The sequence below is a fragment of the Electrophorus electricus genome, chromosome 16 (assembly GCF_041902795.1).
Source record: "Electrophorus electricus isolate QZ-2024a chromosome 16, ASM4190279v1, whole genome shotgun sequence".
In the NCBI taxonomy this organism is placed as follows: Eukaryota; Metazoa; Chordata; class Actinopteri; order Gymnotiformes; family Gymnotidae; genus Electrophorus; species Electrophorus electricus.
The window spans coordinates 14,627,774-14,649,283 of record NC_137512.1 but is presented as its reverse complement, the minus strand read 5'-3'; the positions used below and the strand labels follow the sequence as shown (position 1 = coordinate 14,649,283).

The following is a 21,510-nucleotide window of genomic DNA, read 5'->3' as shown; positions in this document are numbered from 1 at the left end:
TTTTAAAGAGCAGAGGTGTTTCTTGCTTAGAGAGTAGTTACTGGCCCACAGAATCAGTATTTAGCCCCTGGAGTTTTAATCACAGTCTTGTTGTGTAGGCACATATGTGTCAATATGTGCATGGTAAAAAATAAAGTGATTCATGTTTTAGGATAGCTACTACTACTTTGATCTATGCATTTAATATCTTAAGGAAAATGTATTTTATGAAGCTGCATGTACAAATGGTATTTCTTTGTCAAACTATGGACCACATGCAAGAACTCCTCATACAAACACCTTAGTTCTTAAACTGCTTGTATGAGTGATTGAAAAGAACTTGCCACTGTAGAATTTGCTATTCGTGTTCCAGACTTATATAAGCATAACCTGCTGATGCTTCACAAAAGAGACACTCTATATGGACTAGTGCATATTTTATGTTATTAGTTAAAAAAAAAATTCAGCTTGAATATATACAATTAAACTTGATTGAAAATCAGGTTGGAATTATCCTGTTTGACAGCAGCAACTGACACTGCTGTCAGTTGTTTGTCTCTGCTTTTTTCAAATGCCATAGTGGTTTTGTGATGATGTTACGTATGGACACACTGCCCACCGCCTTTAAAGCAGGCAGTGACTGTTCAGCGACACATTACCCTTCAATTAAAGTTCGTTTAAGTCATTTAACAGCTATTAAGTAGTTGCTGTCCATGGGCACAGCCTGCACTGTACTGCACACGGTGCAAAATATGTTGAGACATTTTTAATCTAATTTCATATCCAACCATATTCTCATTTCAACGAGAGCACTGACCTCAAGAGATACAGTGGGAGTAGTGAGAGTCATTTTTTCTTGGCTGTAGTAGCTCTATGTAAAAATGTATGTTCTTTTTACTGGTCTCTGTAAGCAGGACTTCAATCTATAGACTCAAAGCTCCCCTTTTAACTCTTAGATTTTAAGTATTAGTCATTTTATGAGTGATATTTTTGAACAAATGATGCAGGGTGCTTAGCCCTTAGGAACCTCTGGAATGTCAAATAAGATAATTCAGAATGATAATGAATGCATAATAATTTATGGCAATTTTCTGAAGTTCAGAAAATTAGCCTGAAGAACTTACGTAGGAAGTGAAGATAATGATACAAAAATGTATGCTTTAGGCCCATGAGAGATAACTTTTCAGGCATGTGTGATAATTTCAGCCAAGAGTATTATATTGTAAATCATTATACAGACCCTTTAGGGTTAGCTGATCCTTATTTAAGCAAATGTTTAATTAACCAGTAGAGGTCACTGTGGGCCTGGCATAAGGATTCAAGACACCTGGAATAACATCAGAAACCAAGAGAATCCTGGACCCTGGGGAACATTATTCATTTCTCTACATTAAGTGCCAAATGTCAAGGGGGGTGTCAGTATTAATACTGAACAACATTTAAATAAGCTGGCAGAGATGGTGAAAATAAATTCATGTTTAATGAATCAAAATTAATTATATTCACCTTTCTCTCTGTCTCTTTCCCTTCTCTCTCTTTCTGTCTCTGTCACACTCCATTAGCTTTCCATTCTAACCCTCAGTTGATGCTCCTGCATTGCGATTTGGACCACTGTCTTACTCACACCCACTCTTTATCTTATTTCATCAGACCAGTTTTATCTATTCAACAATGCACAATTCAAAGAGCAAAGAGAAATTCTTCTCTGGGCATCCATATACAGGTTTATAAATTGGAGAAAGAGGTATGAAGTTGTAAATGAGAGGTTCAATAAAACTGAAAAAAGCAGTCATGCTTGCACTTATGGAGTTGACTCTACTGTTCCACTCTAAGTAAAGCCCAGGTTTGCTCAGCTACTCCCATTTAACATCAAACACAGGACATTCTAGAAGTACGGTACAATGAAGTCAAAGCTTCATTGGATTAAAGATAAATAACATAGAAATACATTATATTCATTTATTTGTGGGTATTTCAGGATTTATGTATTTTACAATCTGGAAGCTGCCTGTCTCTTCAGCATTTCTTATTTGTAAACATAATCAGTGGGACAGTAAGCTTGTGTTTAGTAAGTAGATCACACAACTTTGGTTTGCTTTTTAAATTGGTTAGAAGCTTCCAGCTGCATTGAAACAGCACATATAAAACTGAATTGCTTTTGGCTTGGAAATCTACTTTAGATTTAGTAGGCATGACCCACTATGAAGATTCAACATCTGCCTAGGAAAGAATAACAGGCTATTTTAATCCTTAAAGAAAAGGATGTATGCAGTATGTATTATATTAGAACCAGTCCAAACCAGCAATGGTATTACACATATTTTCATAATATTTAGAAAAACAGAGCAGAAAACAATCACTAAATTAAAATATACTTGGTATTAGCCATATATACAAAGGACGGAAATGTGTTTTTTAAAATCTTTTTGTGCCCTTGAAAGTTTTTCAAAGTGCAGTGAGGGTTTACCATCCAGAAGACTTCTATGGGACAAGTGTAAAAGATTGAAAGTATGCAAAAGTATCCAGTCTGCCTCTGTAAGTTCCTACCAAATTCACTGCACAATGTGACACTATACCCAGCACCAAGGTAACCAAAGACACCCAGAGGGTTAAAGTGGAAGGCTTGGGATGATGATCCAAGTTTATTGCTTAATTTATACCCAATCAAGCATGTATTGTACTTTATGAAAAGGAGGCTGAAGTCAGGAACCCCTCAGCACAAATAGCTGCAAATGGCATAGGCTTGGTGAAGCAGTCTCAGAGGGTGATGATGGATAGACATGCTAGTGTTAGGGGTTGCTGGCTAAGTGTAGTTATTGCATCCAAAGCAAATATTTTTTTACTGTCCTTTTACTATTTAATTCCAAGATTTATGCTGACCCAAAACAGGGAATATGGACACGAAGTTTTATAATCCCCCAACAATTATGTAACAGAAATTTGATACATATCATATTTGCATCCAAAACCCTGCCATAAATAAAAGATCACCTTTCTGTACTTCAATTGTTTGTGCTTTTAGCTTATGTTTGGTGCTTGAGCGCACATGAAAAATAGCAATTCAGACCAATACTTATAGAATACTTATAATGTGACATCTGAACCCATGGTAGCTCTCGCTGAAACTAATTGGATACTTAAGAATCTGAGTAATTAATTGTCTGTGTTATGCCTCTTTCGTCTTTTGGAAGAAATTTTGTGATTGTATTCACAGGTCAGTCTACCTGGCACTGGGAACTTATTTCAAAATATGTTTTTGAAATAATGTTAAGCAGACTTGAATTGAGCGGCAGGCGAAGTTGCATTAGAGGCTAAATAAGTAAGCCAAGGCAATACACCTAGCCTCATATTCAAGGCGACAGTATTGCCTTTAGAAACAGGCACATTTATGGAATGTGCACTCCCATTTGGGGAAAGAGGGCATTTTTCAAACTAGTCATTTCCTTCTAGGAAATAGTCTCATAATATGTCTACAATGACCACAGGGATGTGATGAGGTAGGATTTTATCACCTTCTTCCTACGTACATAGTCCATATACCTAATCACTTCTCAATTCCACAGTCAAACTGTGACATCCCAGAGCCCAGACCCACATCTCTGATAATTAGTGACTCAAGAGTTAAAAGCCTGATTAACTAATAACTTTGTGTGATCTATCTGTTTAAGGTTTGGTAGCCTTTGAACCATATTCTTGCTGTATATCTACTGCAAAACTATTATTCAAGGTCAAAGATCCACGAGTCCTATTTTCAGAGTAAAGATAATCATACATTTTCTGCTTCTGATGTTAATGGCTATATGATGGGACTGAATAATTGTTTTTCTACGAAACTGGGTCATAGCAGCTCCTTGGGAGAAGTCAGCAAGGCCAAAAAGAGCCTTGCACTGATGCTTTTGCTCAAAGTTATAAAACATTAATTTATTTTGATTGTACCAAATTGCTTTTGTCCTTTGTGACTCAGGGTGCAGGCTTTTTGTGAATTTAGATTTAACACAACACAGCATAGCATGAAAGGCCTGCATTAGTTCTCTTACCATACTTGCAAGACCTTTGAATAAAGAAGAAGTCAGCAGACCCATACTTTGTAATAGGATTAGGTTTTAGTGAACTTTACCTTTCTTCTGAAGGAGGACACTTCCACGCCCACGCCCATTATGGTTCTCCACAGTGCAGGTGTAGTTGCCCATGTCTGTCTCCTCCACAGCATCGAAGGTTAGACTCAGCTCCACTTCTTTCTCTCCCAAGTACTCTCTGGTGACCCTGCACACAATACAACCTTCAGAATGAGAACTTGTTGTCTAAACCTTTAACTCGATACAAATCCTGATACACTCAATTTTTGGCATTACAAATCTTCAAAATGATTGCTGTTTTTTTTCTGTTCCTACAACCAGTGCCATGTTTCCATATGCTGGCCCAACACAGATGAGGGATTCACAAACACTCTCAACCCCCCCCCCCCCCCCCCCCCCCCCAGTGGAAATAAAGTGTTAACAATAGAAACAATATGAAAAGTAAATTAAACGATAGCTGAGCTGAACCTCAGCTTACTCCAAAATAAGCTTTTAAAATCATGGACATGGAAAATTTATGGGTATAATCAGCAACTTTAGAATACCAATGATATGGCACTGGCACTTAAGGGGAAAAGCAATAATCAATTTACTGTTGGCAATGAAAAAAAAAAAAAAAACATCCTCAAGAATCTCACTTTTTGTCTTTGTCTTGAATGATATTTGATGCTGTCTCATGTACCAAACACAAGTTTCAGAGGATATTTTAAACTGCTAGGCATTTCACACACAGTGTGTTTCTTGGGACAACAGCTAACCCATTTACACCTGGAACCAACAGGATCTAGCCCCAAGTTCACACAAGCTAATTTGTATGAAGTTATCATAAGTGTCTATAATACAAGACAAGGCCTGGAAATATTTTTGAGGTGATTATTTATCTTCTTTTATAAAACAGAATATAATGATATGAGCTAGCATAGCTCATGATAAATACAGCAGATTAAGTCTGTGGGGTCCATTTGTTTGCAAAATGGCAAACAGGGTCTCCAGCCACACACAGAGAACAACCTGCCTGAGAGAGAGAGAAGATCCTGACCAGTCTTTATATGGACTTTGAAGCCCCTGAAGAATAATTTAATTTTGTCTTGACTGTATTTAAAAATGTTGGAATAAACTAAAATTCACTTGTGCTAGGTCTCTGTGCATTCTAGAGCATCTTGCTTGGGGATTTGGTAAGGATTACTAGGCCCTTTCTCAGGCCAGTGCCACAAGAGACAGTCTTAACTAAACTTACCCTTTAATAATAGGGTGAATTATCATTTTTAAAATTATTATTGTATTCATTGTAGTCTTAGCCAAACCCCCACAAATATGTAGGTCTCCACTATCAAGATGGTTGAGGGCAAACATACTTCATTATTGATTCATAGGTCCGTTGTCATGATTACATACATCTGCAGGAGAGCAACTGCTTAAATCTGTATATGTGGTTAATTTGGTAGGGAATGAATTTCAAAAATCCACATTGCACTGCATTTTCCTTGTGTTTTCAATCATTTTCATTTTCATCAAGTGAGCTTAACCAAAGAAGTCAACTTGTGATGGTTAAATCTAAACTCTTTTCATTTTCCAGAATGAACACAAATCTTTATAGAACTGAACAAATCAAATGTACCAAAATTAAATAATGTAATATATTTGTATATATGTAGCTGGATTCTGCAGTTATCCATCTGATTCTTTGACAACAAAAAATAGACACCAATTAGACACCAATTCAGCCACCGAAACTTTGCCATACAGGTGTTTGCAATAACTACTTCATTATTTTCTTTTGCTTCCTTTTTTCCCCTTGACAATGAGACAAAAATGAGAAACACTGTAATGAGAAACAAATGCAACTCTAAATAAATGAAGACTACATAATCAAAATACTTTTAATGGATTTGAAGTTAAAGTCAATCATAAGTTGATATAGCTTTATGCTCAGGTAGTCAATTAGACTCTAAAACCTATCACCACATTGCCATGCTTAAAAATTGGCTATTGGTGGCACGACCAACTATAGTACATGATGCACATGGCTGTCACAAAGGCTGAGGAAGCAAAAAAACCCAAATAAACAAATATATATATTCCCCTGTATCTGAGAGAAAGAGTAAATGTTACATAGAGGGTGAATGAAGGATACATTGTAACACTTCTATGAGGTACCTTATGATCTCACGGTTTACCATGAACATGCACTTCATAGACAATGATAGTATGGAAATTGTTGAGTAAAAATGGAAGGTGTTGGTGGGAGGAAAGAAAGAAAGAATGCATGACAGATGAGGGATTGTGAAACAGCCATGCTATGACTTACAGAAACATATATGTCATCGATAGATAGACAGATAGAGCGAGCCCTTTTACCTTGCCAATCAAGATGTATCAGTGATATTTCTTTGTATGAAGGCACAACTATTACTACTGAAATGCTTTTGAATTAGCAAAAAATCATTAAAGCACATAGCCATCTACACCTGCTTTGTGATTGTGAAATGGTGGGAAAACCCAGGTTTTGATGTAATATGCAAAAGCAATACTCGATTTTCTTTAAACCAACCAGACATCAAGCCAATATCAGGTGTGAAATAAGGCTGCATACCCGGTGGGATAGATGGGGGATATGGGTAAGAGAAATGGGAAGGAGGGCTACAGAACCAAGAAAGTGAGTGGGGGTGGCTGGGTGAGACAGCATGGCAGCTAGGCTTTTCACATCTCTATTTAGAGGATGTGCTTGCCATCGGAGGCAGAGTAATTAGCCGTGGCATTAGCTGGGCTGATGGTATGTGTGCGTGCGTGTGTGCGCATACTTGTATGTGTGTTAGGGTGTTTAAACCCGCTTGGCAGGAAAACAAAACAGAAGAGAATGCACCCAAATAGGAGCTGCTTTCCACTGAAGATACATTGGAATAATGTCCAACCTTCAACAGCAGTTTTTCCTCTTTATTCATTGCACTGAAATTTATTTCACTCCTTGGATAACAAGCAGTCAATGCATAGACATACTTAAAGACGTGGCCTGCTATACTGACTGCACATTTGCCCTTATCTTTAAGACATACCCATGGTGGCTCTAATTACCAGTATGGCGCGTGGGCACACACACACACACACACACACATACACACACACACACACACACAAACCTCCATACACAAATGTGTGCTCCCTTTTTTTCCCAGTCAGTATTTTTCATTCCTTCTGTCTACTGCCAGGTTTCAGTCTTTTTCTCGCTCCCATGCACAGACTGCATTAATCTGCAGTCACTGGTAGAAAACTGGGTCATAGGCTCTTGCAGCACTATCCTGACCCATGCTCTGAATGAGCTCAAAGCACGCTTCATTTCAAAAACTTTTGTTCTAAGGTTACTCTCTCTTTTAACGTCTATTGACAAAAATGCACGGCCTTCATCCTGACATCACTCGACAAACAATCAAGAGTGTGCATCGATTTACTCAGAATGGTATAAATAATTAACGTCCTATATTTCATTATGGCCTACTGGCCATATAGGTATACAGCCATAAAGGGGACCGGACAAATTGATACAAACTTTTTGCTGAGAGCTCTTTGGTAGTGTCTTGCGGCTACTTGATCGCATGAAGGCAAAATGCGAAGTGCAGTAGGAGATTACTAGTGGGCGTAAGTAGGGAGAGATAATGAAACGTGAACAAGGGACAGGTGTGTTAGGTTAGGCTAATAAACTGGTGATTGGGAGTGTGGGAGCAGCTGCGAGAAGGAGCATGTTGTGCATGTGTCTGTCCCCCTTTGGCTGGGTGTCAATAGAACCGTAACAGTAATATACTGTATTATGAAATATTGTGATCTACCACACTGAATCTACAGCTGATGGTTTGCAGAGTGCAGAGGAACAAAATTACAAATAACTGGTGAGATCTAATGCAAGTTCATAAATACACAATATACACAAAATGTATCTAGCCCTCTAATAAAGAAACAAGAACTGACAACACCCTTCTTTAAGTCATTCTGAAAACTACATTGAATTCAACCACGTAATTGCTTAGTGGAAGGAAATCCCCTTCCCCTTTTCTGCAAAGGGAGTATATCCAATTTACTGAGCAGGGTAGTGTGCTCTTGTCTCTTTGTTCAGGGAACCAAGGTTATAAACTTAACCAAATGCTCCCACTTTTAGCTATCATATAGATATTGTGAGAAGCTACGATTGTAGGAAAGCTGTACCACTATATCTGCTAGAAAGAAATCAATGTGACCTAAATCTGACACCAAGGCACACACAAACACTACACTACAAACACCCGAAGGCGAGGAGTTAACCCACAGTTACTATACAGTCAACATATGGGTAACAGAAGTTATACATCTAGTGGGCAGTGGCAGCTCAGTGGTCAAGTTGACTTGTAATTGAAAGGTTGCCAGTTCAAGCCCCAACACAATCATGTTACCACAGTTGGGGCCCTGAGCAAGGCCCTTAACCCTAAATTGCTCAATTGCTCAAGATGTATTCAGTCATAATTGTGAGCTGCTTTGGATAAAAGCGTGAGCTAAATGTCAAAAGTTTTACATATACATAAGGTGCATATATTTTATTTATCAGTACAGTACATCCAAGCTGAAAAAGCAAAATCTTTTCAATGCATGCACTATTACATGGGCTGCCACCATAAAGATTTAATTCAAAAACACATTCTTTACTAATCTTTAAGAAGTGGCTATGCTCTCTGATTGCTAGCACATCCAGAGGAATAGGGAAATCATCCTCCGACACCAACCATCCAAAGAGCTAAGAGCTGCTTAGACTCCATTTATACCTGGTCATTTCAAGCATTTTAGGATGGCTGATGGATGAAGATTATCCAAATAAAAATGCAGGTATGAATGCACCCAAGATGCTTTAAAGAAGTGACTAAAATTGATCGCCTAAATCCAGTTTAGTAGGTTGTTTTAGATTAATGTTATCCAGTTTTACACATGTAAATACATCTCTCTAATCTGCAATGACAGCCAATATCCTTCTCGATATGAGATTATGTCGTGGGTCGATTACATCACCTAATTTGCCTGTGCATACTCACCTCAAAACAGGATGTTTTCCTCCAACTTTAACGCAACAAAAAACTAATTTCCAAAGTGGCTGCCTTCATCTCACCTACATCATAACTGAACAGAGGAAGAGGGCATGTTGCCAGTATTTTCACTAAAACAAGCACAAGCACTGTGTTATTCAAGTAAATCACAACTACAGATATCCTCAATGCTTTCTGTACCTTACAATTACCCTTAACCCCTTGTCTGTTTTGTTATTTCATTTCTATCTAACTTGGTGTTAAGTTGCATATTTTCCTTTTATGTTTCCTGAAAGATGCTGATATATACATGTATCAGTTTTTTATGGATCTGTATACATATATTCAGTATTTTATTTTATTCATGTGCTTTTATGCTACTTGTGTAGACCAATCTTGTGTCTACGATAGGCGTGAAAAAAGGAAAACACATCATCATCAGCCTGAGCACAATCACATTAAACCTCAGACAAACTCCAAATGGGCCACCCTATTAGATGAGTGTGTAAATCCCCAAAAATACTGTCTTATGTTTTCAAACTCATTGAAATGCCAGGCTCAAAATGAAGGTCAAACAGCACTTCCAACTGCAAGTACAATGAAACCAGCCATATTGAAACAGGCTAGAAAGGCTCCACCCTCCACCTTTTCAAAATGGACGACCGTAAACATCACTCCACCATGATGAATGCATCATCTACGCCATCTTAATATGACATAATAATACTGCTACCAATCAAACCTTTACATCCAACAGATCCAAACCAGATGAATGACTCCAGCCAGCAAACAGATGCCACTCACTCGCATCACGACTGGGGCCCGGAGGTGCAACCAGCAGCTGCTCTCCTCAGGCCCACATGTACTGGATGGGTATGTGGACGGGGGATACATGAAGATGGGCCACCGGCTACTTATGCACAAGTGCGGCCATTCATGAGGCGGCTGCCCAGCGGGAGGCGCTGCACCATTTTGGCCATCTCATGGTGAAGGCCTGCAGCATCCCAGACTTTGCCCCATGAGTCAGCATACAGAGCATGCAGTGTCAGCAAAGTCATCTAAGCATGGGGAATGAGGATCCACCCCCTCCCCACACCACCATTTTAAGATGCTGGGCCATCATTCCTTGTACCTGATATCAGCTCTCAAGCCAAAAAGGCAGGCATAACCTAGTCCTCAGTATTGAAGTCCTCTCTCAAAATATTATGAATCTTGCCTGTATCCAAAAACAAGATTTGGGAGTGAGCTGTATGTCACACCAGGAAATCAATGGAGATTGAAATGGCCCATAACAACATCTAAGTCTTAATAGCAAAGCTGTACCTAAGCTTATTTAAAAAGTCTGAAACATAAAGCTTTCTCTTTTTTTTTTTTTTTTTTAATATCATCAGATAAATATATAGTACGTATCTAATACAAGCTTATTTAGCTACTATACTAGCAACTGGTATACTAACTACCAGTGTATTGCTAGTATACGTTCACTCACAAAATGGACTGATGATGATCAGTGCTGGCGATGAGCCTTATACAAAGTGAATATGACGAGGGCTAGCAGCTGATGAAGACTAGCAGCACAAGCATGTTCAACACCAGCTCAGTGCTTTTGCACAAGGGGAAAAACTTTGATGTACTGTATTAAGAAGCCAATGGTGATGTAATAGGCTTTTAGAGCATGGAAAACCATATTTATCTTAGCCTGAAGCCAGAAGAAATTGGCTTCTGGGACGAGGTGCTGCTCAATTACTTGGTTTGGGTCTAAACATGCATCATGTATACTGAAGGCAGTACCAACTTATGGCTGAAAGGATCCATACGAAAGAAGAATTTTCATCACATGTAAAACCCAAAAATACTACCTCTTGTAGTTTGAAGAATAGTTTTATGTTATATTTCAAATTTACACTAGACATTTTAAAGATGGCTTTTTCAGGCTCTTGGACACATTAAATATAGCTTTTTATGGAAATATATTCTTGATTAATAACTGAGAACAGAGAACATCCATTTAAGCAAAATTACATATCATTAATCATTCATAATGCACTGCCATTATCCACATCAAAACATTGTTCTCTGTTATAAAATAATTCCTACCTAACTTCACTCTCTCTGACATGTCCTTCCAACTCTTCTACGAACTTGTCCCCCTTCGTCCAGTAGATTATTGGTCGGGACTCTCCACTATAGCCAAAGAAAGCTTTGCAGTCCAAACTGAGGGGCATGCCTGCAGAAAGAAGCACAAGGCATAGTCACAACAAACATCTACATCTACAAAGACTTTTCACTAAGCTCTTCATATGTTTTTAGCTGGGGTAAAACCCAACCATTTAGTGAGAAGGGCTTTTCCACAACCTGTATATTGATATTCACTGTTCTTGATATTCAGTCATAGGACAATATGGGCCAGACTTTGAAAAATCTATTAATGTGATCTAAAAATCAAAAACGCATTGTATTTGTTAAAAAAAGTTTCTAAAGGCACACTTGGATTTATTCCAACTCCTCAAACACTAGCAGATCAATACAAGATGCGCATCCCCCCCACCCCCCCACCCCCAAAAGACATGTGGTTTGTTTCTTTCAGCCTATTAAAATTTGAGGTTTTGGGGGTGGGGGTGGGGGAGGTGGTGAGGTTGGTTGTCCAGAAGAGTACCCACCTAAAACAAAGAATCTCAAAAAGTCTGGTGAGCAGTGTAATCCCTTCCTGTGTCTAATCAGCAACACTGTTGTGTTGCTGGTATTATGTTACCAAGATGTCTCCCAAGATGCCTCAGTGGGAGAAAGTGCCAGGCACCCTTCTTTCATCCACACATTTTTTTTTCTTTCTTTTCTTTTTTCTTTTTTAACCAAAACAAAGATAAAAGCACATGCTGGTGGATTTCTGAAGGAAGCAAAGAGGATGATAATTGCTACCCACATTTATTTCATGAGGACTAATCTTAAAGTTGTCAGGATAATTAGAGAGCTTTGCGGAAGTGCTCAGCTTGAAGCACTTTTATTCCCTTTGCATTTTGTTGTTTCAGATCTTGAATTTGAATTACATCAAATTAATTTTTCCCAATTGATCCACAAAGCCATAATAATGAGTATAAATTTAACTTTTTATTCACAAATTACAACCGCAACACATGTTTACATATGCAAGGAGGATAAAGTTGCTTTAAAAAAAAATCATTTTAGCAATCTGTCAGACTTACAGAACTATTCCCTGTCCACATAAAAATAAATGTTTACAATTAATTATAAGCTCACATTACAGTGTACAACAAACTATTTTTGTTTCTGAATCTAATATATGATCTAATATATGTGGACATTATAGTACTTTTTATGCTGAATTTGAATCTACATTTTGGATTTTTTAATCACAGTTTTTAAGTGACAGAGCAATTACATTTTACATTTAAATATATTACTTTATTATTACTTTATAAACACATTCAATATGTACAAACATACTTCTAAGATGTACAATGTATGATTTTTGCCTATATTTGGCCTCAGAAACCTCACTCTTCAGTGTCCAGCAGCAGTCTGCCAACATAGAGGGGATCCACTTTCCTTGGTACTGCTTTCCCATACTATACATAATAACCAACCCCCCTCCTAACAACCCCCCCCCCCCCACAAAAAAACACAAACCCCAAAAAATAGAGAAATTGTGAAAATATATTTGGATTCATTGCACAAAAAAACATAAGGAACAGGTATTTTTGAAGGAAGCAAAAATTTATCACTCTAGACCAGTAATTGAATGTTTGAGAAAAATTATATTTGAGAAAAATGTTGAACTTATGAAATGGAGCCAGGACATCAAGCTGAAACAGTTGTGCCCATGTTCAGTGTCTTTTTTCACCTTGAAAATACATTACATCATCGTAATCGAGGACCCTCAGTCTGACTATAATCTATACATATATGTTATATACTTATATATATGTTATACAATACCTCAAACAAAACACTGCATGTGTTGCATTTCAATTGATATATGCAAGTTTATGATAAATTGAATTAACCCAAGACCAGTATAAGGCATAACAATGTATTGTCTTGCTATTTATGTTTCAAGCATTGATCTCATCGAAAGTAATCCTTCCCTGCAGAGAAATGGGATATGATATGAAGTGCATCACACACACCACCATTTTAAAGATGGAATAACCTAACTCTGTGATTTATTTATAATTAGCCTAATCTTGCTCTTTTGGGAATACAGTGAAAATATGAAAAGCATGTCCCATGAATACCATTCCAACATTCAGTGACTGAAAAATGTATTTCACCAGAATTGCTCCCATTTAAATGTAAAATGGGTAATCTTTACTCTCCACAGTCAGATAGCTGATGCCCCTCCCAAACACTGTGTTTCTGCTTTCTCACCCTCTTCAAGTCTAACTGAGTGGAAGCTATATAGCCAGAAAAAGCATAAGACAGTTGTACAGTATGTCATTTGCATCTCTGAATGTCATGAAATTTTGAAGGTAATGTAAGTCATTTGGCAGTGCAGTTTCTGCCGTCCATTGAACTGACCATTCAGTCATTCAGCCGATCTAGCTGCTGAATGATCTGCATCGGTATACTCATTAGTAGTGTCATATACTTATGGATGTACTCTGATTCACCCTTGTTCATAGCTAAGACTGATGAACCAGTTTGGTTCAGTTTTTCGCAATGTTTTATATTATTTCTGTGCTGTTTTAAATTTTAATTTGTTGAATGTGCATATAACACTGTCATTTACTGTCATGTAAACATTTTTAACACATTGTGTTCTCTTAGTGTTTAACTAAATGGAGTAGTTGGGAGTGTTCCTGCTGAAGAATAAATTATTTGGCTTGAGTGAGTCAATAAATATGTATTTGCAAATGGAACATGTCAATTCACTTTGGAAGGCTTCATGATTTTAACAACGACACTGAATGGAAAACATGAACAAATCCTTTTGGGCCCTAATTACATTTGATGAACACAATGCAATGCAATTACAGTGATATAGAGCCATTTCCGATGCTGAAGGACTTAATGCCCTGCAGACGCATGCCAATCGACTGAAGACTCACTTCCCTCAAATACATCTCTGCCCAAAGCAACAGCAACAAAGCAAAACCAAAGCAAAATATCGACTACTGTTAGCTTGTATCCCAAATTATTCAGATTAATCTAGAGTATATTGAGTCGGAATTTGGTAAAAATGTATTTTTGGTTAAGTGAGTACATCCCACCCTGAAAATCTTCAGGTCGTAAAAAGTCATTAAAGAACAATAAATTAACTGCACAACTTATGTGCATTGGTATGTAGAAAAGGAGGTATTTTGAGATATATGCATTTAACTTATATGTAGATTGCAACATTTGCTTTAGATTGTAAATCCAATTAATATAGAGAATTGAACAATGTTTTAGCCTCAGTATGTTAAAGACCAGTGCAACCAGTGCAGTGTTCATATCTATAGTTGCAAAATTTTCTCATTTCTTTAACACTGTCACCTCTGTTATAATGTGTAAGAATTATGCACTGCTAACAGTCAACATTTGGCAGATGGGATCAAGCACTGTCTCTGTTTGAAACTTTATTACCTCCAACAGCAAGCATGGTGCTGACAGTAATTTCCCTATGGTATGTCATTAATGCAATCTGCACACTATATTATTGTTGCAGTATAGTGTATAATAATAAATTATTCGATGTATTTATAAAAGAGGCTGACCTTCAGCAGTGACTGGGGGAAGGGGATGGGATTATGACAGATGTAGACCTGATAGGGTTGAGTCAGATAGGTGCTAAAAGGACAAAACTAAACATTGTAAATTAGAAACCAGCTCCTTCCATGACTATGTCTGTATCAAGCTCAATATTAAATAATATATTTTTTATGTTCAGTCGTGTGGATTCCTATAGAACTTTAATACCTACAAGCTTCTTCACCACCTAGCCAGTCAGGGACAAGGGAACTTTCCATGCAACACACATTGCATCTGTCTATTCTACAGTTTCAATGTCATTCTTAACATGTTCTCAGGTAATATTTTGTTCCAAATACAAATTTACATATAGCACACAGCCAGACATTACATACTGAGTATAAGTGTATGGAACATTGGCCTAAGGAGGCCAATCGTCCTGCATCAGTATTTTGAATAACATGAACATTTTTGCCTTTGTCTAAATGAATGCTATTATTCAGAATTATGCAGGCAATGGCTGGGGGAGCAATACTGACCTAGTTATAGAAAGAGCAAACTGAAAATATTACAAATAAAAAAAGGTTAGTTAGTGGTTTGACATTCCTTTGTCTTCAATTTTTAAAATGTACACACACATAGCCAAAATAATATTACTGTCATATTTTGTGTTATGTTAAAGCTCTTTATCACTGTTACCTCACAATAATTTTCCATTGGTTTCCAAAATATTCTTTTTTTTGTTCATTGTCCATTTTTCCTTTCCATAATACATCTCAGATTCAGCCATATGGCTGTCAGGATTCCTGTGAGTCACCATTGTGAATTAGACAAGTGACTTCAAACAGCTGTGACATGCACTGGGGGCTGAGTGGAGACAATCGCGCAGGTGAGTTGCCAGGACTACACTGAGATGGCCGGCAGTATGACACACTGTCTGCTTGGTGGGAGAACACAGCATGGCACCTTCAGCTAACTGGTCAGTCAGGAAAACAAATTAAAGCACAAATACAGTGGTAAAAAGGACTGGGTGGTATTTACAATATTCTGGTTTCTGTTACCTCTTGCATGGGCACAAGAAAGAATTAATAAAATGTTCAAATTCGGTCAATATAAGGCCAAAAGGCACTACTCCACTGAGCATCTAAGCAATACACTACCATAAAGGTATCACATGCTGTTTATTCTAAGTCTGCATTACATCAGATCTGAAATCATGCCTCCTTTGTGTAATAACCTCCAAACATGAAAACACTTCCTATCCTCTGAACTGAAAAAAATTCTTGCTGTTGTGTTGACTCTCAAGCTGAAATAAAGCAAAGGAATTTTATAGCTACGGTCAGGTCATTATTAATCACATGGTAATCACAAGTGGGAAAAGGAGCCAGAGGTGTCATTGATATGTACATGCTTTGATTTTTGAATATCAAATAGTGATCCTGCCTAATCATTTCTTAAGAAAAACAAAGCAAAAAAAGGAATATTATATAATATCAATAGAATTAAACACAAACCTTTAACCAAAAACCTGAAGCCACATTAATGCATCAGGATCTTCTGCACGTATGCATATAAATTAGAAAGTGCAAGCAGCGACTGCATCTAGGACTTTAATAATTCTTTCAAGGTGTTTATAAGGCAGAAGGTTGCCTGTGGCCATTCTGTCATTACATATGCTCAAGGCCCTTATTGATTATCACAGCTACAGTAATATTGACACACACTGGATAATTTATGCTTATTTATCACTATGTAAAACTAGTAAAAAAGGAATATTTCAACCAAAATTAATTTTTCATTTTTTCCAGTTGGCATGATTAAACATTAATCGTTAGTCTTTGATTTTGCAATTTACTAAGGCAACAAGGCTAATGTTTTTAAAAAGAACTGGAAATAATTTACCATGAATTTAACCGATTAGCATGATTTTAAAATCATTATGTTGATTCTATAAACAAGGCTGATGACAAGGGCACAAAACTATTGACAGGGTGGAAGGTTTAGCTCTTGGCATGTTTTTGGGTCCAAGTTACTGGGTGGCTCTCAAAGTCTCTGCCCAGTTACATAAAGCATTATCCTGATGCAAATCGCGTAATCAAACTTATCATTTATAGTGCTCATACTGCATAAGAGAACAAGGTATACACAATTTTCCATGTAGAAAATTCAGATTATTTTCTAATGTGCATCCTTTGGTAATTGATGGTTTTGTTTTACACTACACTACCAAATTTTACCGCTCATGAGCTGTTCAGAGGGAACTCTGGGATTTCTTGAAAAGCTGGGACATGCTATATCATGTGACAACATGGACACCTCTCTTCATTTCTCTCACACTTACTGGTGGTTTATTTACATGTTAGTTCACACATAAACTACCCTGTACATCTGTTCTTTTTGTGAAGTCTCTTATTTCTGTAAAAGATTTCTAGGCTTTAGGTTTCATTACATGCTGCGCAGATTCCTTTGTGTACTAACCATTGCTAGTGCATGCTTAGTGTCTACTTATTTGTTAGTTTCTGTTTTTTCCAAGTTTAATTCCTGTTTTCTAGTGGCTTGTTTGCTTCTGTGCCCACTGTACACTGTTCGTGCGTTGTCTGTCCCACAATAAGCAATAGGCAACACATGCTTTCTGGTCTATTCTCTGAGTCCCTGGTTACACCAACAAGGCACCTGCCAGATCAAATGTCCTCTAAACCTGCTGCTGCCTCCATGGTGCCACTGGCCTAAGCTTTCTTACAGCATTACTGTTTCACCTTGTCAGTTAGCAGAGCTGTGCACCTGCACACAATTCTAGTCCTTTGAGCATTTGTTTTATTGTATTTCTGTGAGAGACCAGAGGTTCCTGATAGAAGTCATTAGAGCATATATTTACTAAAGAAAAAATATATAAAAGGCAGAACCAATAATTTCTAAAATCCACAGCAATACCAGATGTGAGCAAATTCCTTATAGATATTTACTCACATCTTCTAATGTATACCTTGTACAATTCAGCACCACTGCCAGTGCCACACAAGGACTCTTTGTTAACATCTAACCACTCAAGTTCTGCTAGTATAACAGAATACAAACATATATACATTTACATATACTTGTGAAGTCCCCTGCCCAAGCAATGTTCTTTCTTAGTTTCACTGTACATTGTCAGCTGCACACTTTTAATCTGTGTAACCTTCCTCACCAGTCACTTTGCCTTTCAGGTCCGATCCCAATGGATTCGCATTACTGTGGTTTCATTTCTTGTCCGCACTCAGACTGCTATTGTATATCTGTCCATAAGAAGCAATTATACCTTGGGAAAGAACCCATCCCCACAGGATGTCTAGATGCCTGCCTGCAATACACTTGCCACAGACATGCTTGATTTTATTTTTTTTATGACCCAATGACTGCTTCATACTTATGTACATATCACTCACTGATGTAATTAATGATGGCTATTGTTTTTGGAACCACTTACTATGTGTATTTTATATATTATTCAGCAACTGCATGACTGTACAGAAGCAAATAACTATAAATCAACACATTGACTTGATGCTTTCACATTTATTTTTATCAGCCATTTTTCTAATATCTGTTTGAATCTGTTTAAATCTGTTATTTTCAACATTTTCTTTACATATTGTGATTTAACAATTGATACTACCATAACATTATAATTGTGAAAATAATTTTTTGATTCAGTTATCAAGTGTAACCTTCTCTGTGTTGCAAGCTGTATATTGATGTGTACTTAGTGATTAAATAAGAGTACTCTCCACAACAATGGACTCAGATAAATAAGAAATGAATATTTCTATAAATTAAGTTATTGAACTTTAATAAGAAGGAGAGCAGCAATATATTCAGTAATATATTGGGGAGAGGCATATTGCAGTCTGTGATATTAAACACCCACACAGGCAGAGAGAGAAAGTAAACCTCTGAACTGCGTTGGCACCATTTGCAAATGTGACTGCAGCTGCCCTGTTCTAACACTCTGGGTGTCATATCAGCAGCATCTCTATATCAAGAGTAACATGACTTGGTGCTGGCCACTTGGCACCACAGGGCACCATGGTTCCCCAGGTGACCAAGGGCAAGAGGCACATCATGAATGGAGTCAGTTTATTCAGAGCTTCTCTTAAGATGCTGACCTCACTGGACCATGCAATCACAACTCAGGGGTGCATGAAAACAAATAGCAATCATCTGTATGGGGCTGTTAGGTTGTGTCTTGGTGAAAAGTTGTAGGGTGAAAAAACAAATGCACTAACATTTCATTTTGAAGGATTGCATATTAGACATCAGTTCATAGTTAAAGAGTACACACATAAGTAATGAATATAGTAGTTGTAGTTATAGTAGAAGTCAGTTAGGGGTTTAGGTAGATGGTGTAGTGCAGCATTAAATGATAAAAAGCAAGTTGTGGGGCTAAAGACAGAACTGATGAAGACTATTAATAGTATTGAGAAATCATATCTTCCAGGTAAACTGAAATTGTGGTGTCTCCAGTTTGGCCTGCTAACCTTGTATTAAATGGCCATTCACAGTGTATGAGGCTCCAATTACAGTAGTAGAGAGGCTGGAGAGGAATATCAATAAGTTTATAAGGAGGTGGCTATGGGTGCCGCATTGTTTACGTAGTATAGCATGATATGTGGGTGCAGGTGGCAGGCGCATAAGACTGGTACAGATAGGTGTTAGGGGATTTGTAGCAAACTCTGCCACATCATTGCTTGTGCAGTTTGGCATTAGAGGCTGTAAATTAAGAGTAGCTGTGAAGGAGTTGTCAAAAGTAGCTAAAAGGGCTAGTCAGTGATTGTGGATAGGGAGTGCTCAGACTAGTTGGGGTAATGCACAATAAGGGTTTATGTTGTGTCATTGGGTAAACTGGTAGATCCAGATGGAAAGGGTGGCTTGGAGCAGGCATTAAGAGTGCTGGCTTTAGTCATTTGGATGGCCAGGATGGTTCTGTTGCCTTGGAGAATGCTTTCTGATATAGTAGATAAAGTCCATGTGAAACTAGCAGCACTGAGCATGCATTAAAGGTGCCAGTGGGTCTGGGAATGGCTTTATTCACTGGGAAGGCCATCATGGATTAGTGGCATAGTGTTTAAAGTGGTGTGACTTTAAAAGTGATCTTGGAGGGGGGTGAGGCTGGGATACCAGACCCCACTGTTGAGCATTCTGGTCTTAGGTGTCGTGGGCTTAATTCACTAAAACACAGATGAAAGACAGTGCCTATCTGATGACCCCTGAGAAGAGCTTGTAATGTGGTTGCTGAGTTGAAGAGAGGAAGCAGGCACCTATATGAAGCGCTAATGGTGCATGATATTATACATCTTATCCTGTGTATATGTACAATTCCAATTTAACACTGTGTCACAAAGCTTACATAATAAAACAACAAAAACATAAAATACATTTTTTTCCAAACAATATTTTTTCTAAGTACTCTATTTATTGTATTTTTGATGTCAGTAAAAGTTTAAAGGTTAACCCAAGATACCAATTTTTCTTCTTAATTGAAACAAACAAACAAACAAACAAAAAAACAATCAAGAAATTCATCTGCCAGAACCATCGGATCAATTCTGCACTCTGGCGTGCTTTACTAAAAGTCACTTACTGAGATTTCAAACTTTTCAGGTTAAGCTTTTCAGATGACACCTGGTAAAGTGGTTAGTTTGTGAGGACTTGTTCAGGGTATTTTCAGATTATTATTATTATACAACCATACTGACCATATTGAAACTACCGAAAAGCATTTTCTGCTGTCATGAAAAGATCAGTATGCTGTAGTGCTAATGTTAAAATGTGAAAACAGTCTTCGAAAAGGGTGAGTGCATGAATAAGGGTGAGTTTCCAAAACATTGTAAATATGCACCATTGACTCCATACAGCACCTAGTGTAAGAGCTTTGTCATTCAAGCTCTGTCTTATTAAAAACATGCAGGCTGCATTTTGAAATAATACAATAGCCGCATACATACAGTGCAGCAAGAGTGGACCTTCATCTTCAAGTATGCAGGCAGTATGTCTATAGTTTGATTGAAAAGCCCATGCTATTATGTCTAACTCCCTGGAGATTAGTTTTCTCCTCCTAATAATCTGTTACTGAACACATTTTTACATTTAAATGATGAGGATTCACATATAGCTGAACTCTCATATATACATTTCACAGTCCAGTTGAACTGTTCTAAAGTCATTCAGTTTTCACTAATCCAGACTTATTTCCCACTTAAATAGTATAAATTATTGTGAAATTGCGTTCAATTAAAGCAAAATCATTCAGATCAAAGACACAGAAAATATAACATAAGGATGTCCCATACTTAGATGACTGTAACTACAGGACAGTGTCTTACCAGAAATCACACAGAGATGGTTCTATGAAGCCTGCAGCTGAGGAAATGGCTTTAATGAGTCAATGGGAATTAGCACACACTGGCACATATAATTTCATACTGCATGTAAGTCTTTATCATTACTACAAAGAAAGAATGTGAAAGGTGTGCATAACCATGTCGCACCCAGATCAAAGTGGTTCATAATTTATTTCAGGGTTTGAAATGAAACAAAAATAACACTTCCGCTCAAGATTACTCACTGGAAATGAGTGGCAGTGATCTCAGGTTGATAAACAGTGCAGTGCATAAGATTTAAAATGAAAAAAATATAATTAAGAATCACGTGTGGCATGCAGGAATTATATCTTTTTTGGACCACAAGAAATG

The 21,510-nt window shown here is 37.5% G+C and overlaps 1 protein-coding gene across 2 annotated transcripts in view; it reads right to left on the bottom strand.

The window, feature by feature from the left end:
* il1rapl2 (interleukin 1 receptor accessory protein-like 2) overlaps window positions 1–21,510 on the bottom strand; it is a 212,065-nt gene that overhangs the window by 7,528 nt on the left and 183,027 nt on the right. For both annotated transcript variants that reach the window (XM_035531916.2, XM_081699422.1), the window contains exons 7-8: window positions 11,192–11,321; window positions 4,097–4,242 (exon numbers count right to left, since the gene is read on the bottom strand). In XM_035531916.2, coding sequence (XP_035387809.2) covers window positions 4,097–4,242; window positions 11,192–11,321 — 276 coding nt within the window. The remainder of the gene's footprint in view (window positions 1–4,096; window positions 4,243–11,191; window positions 11,322–21,510) is intronic.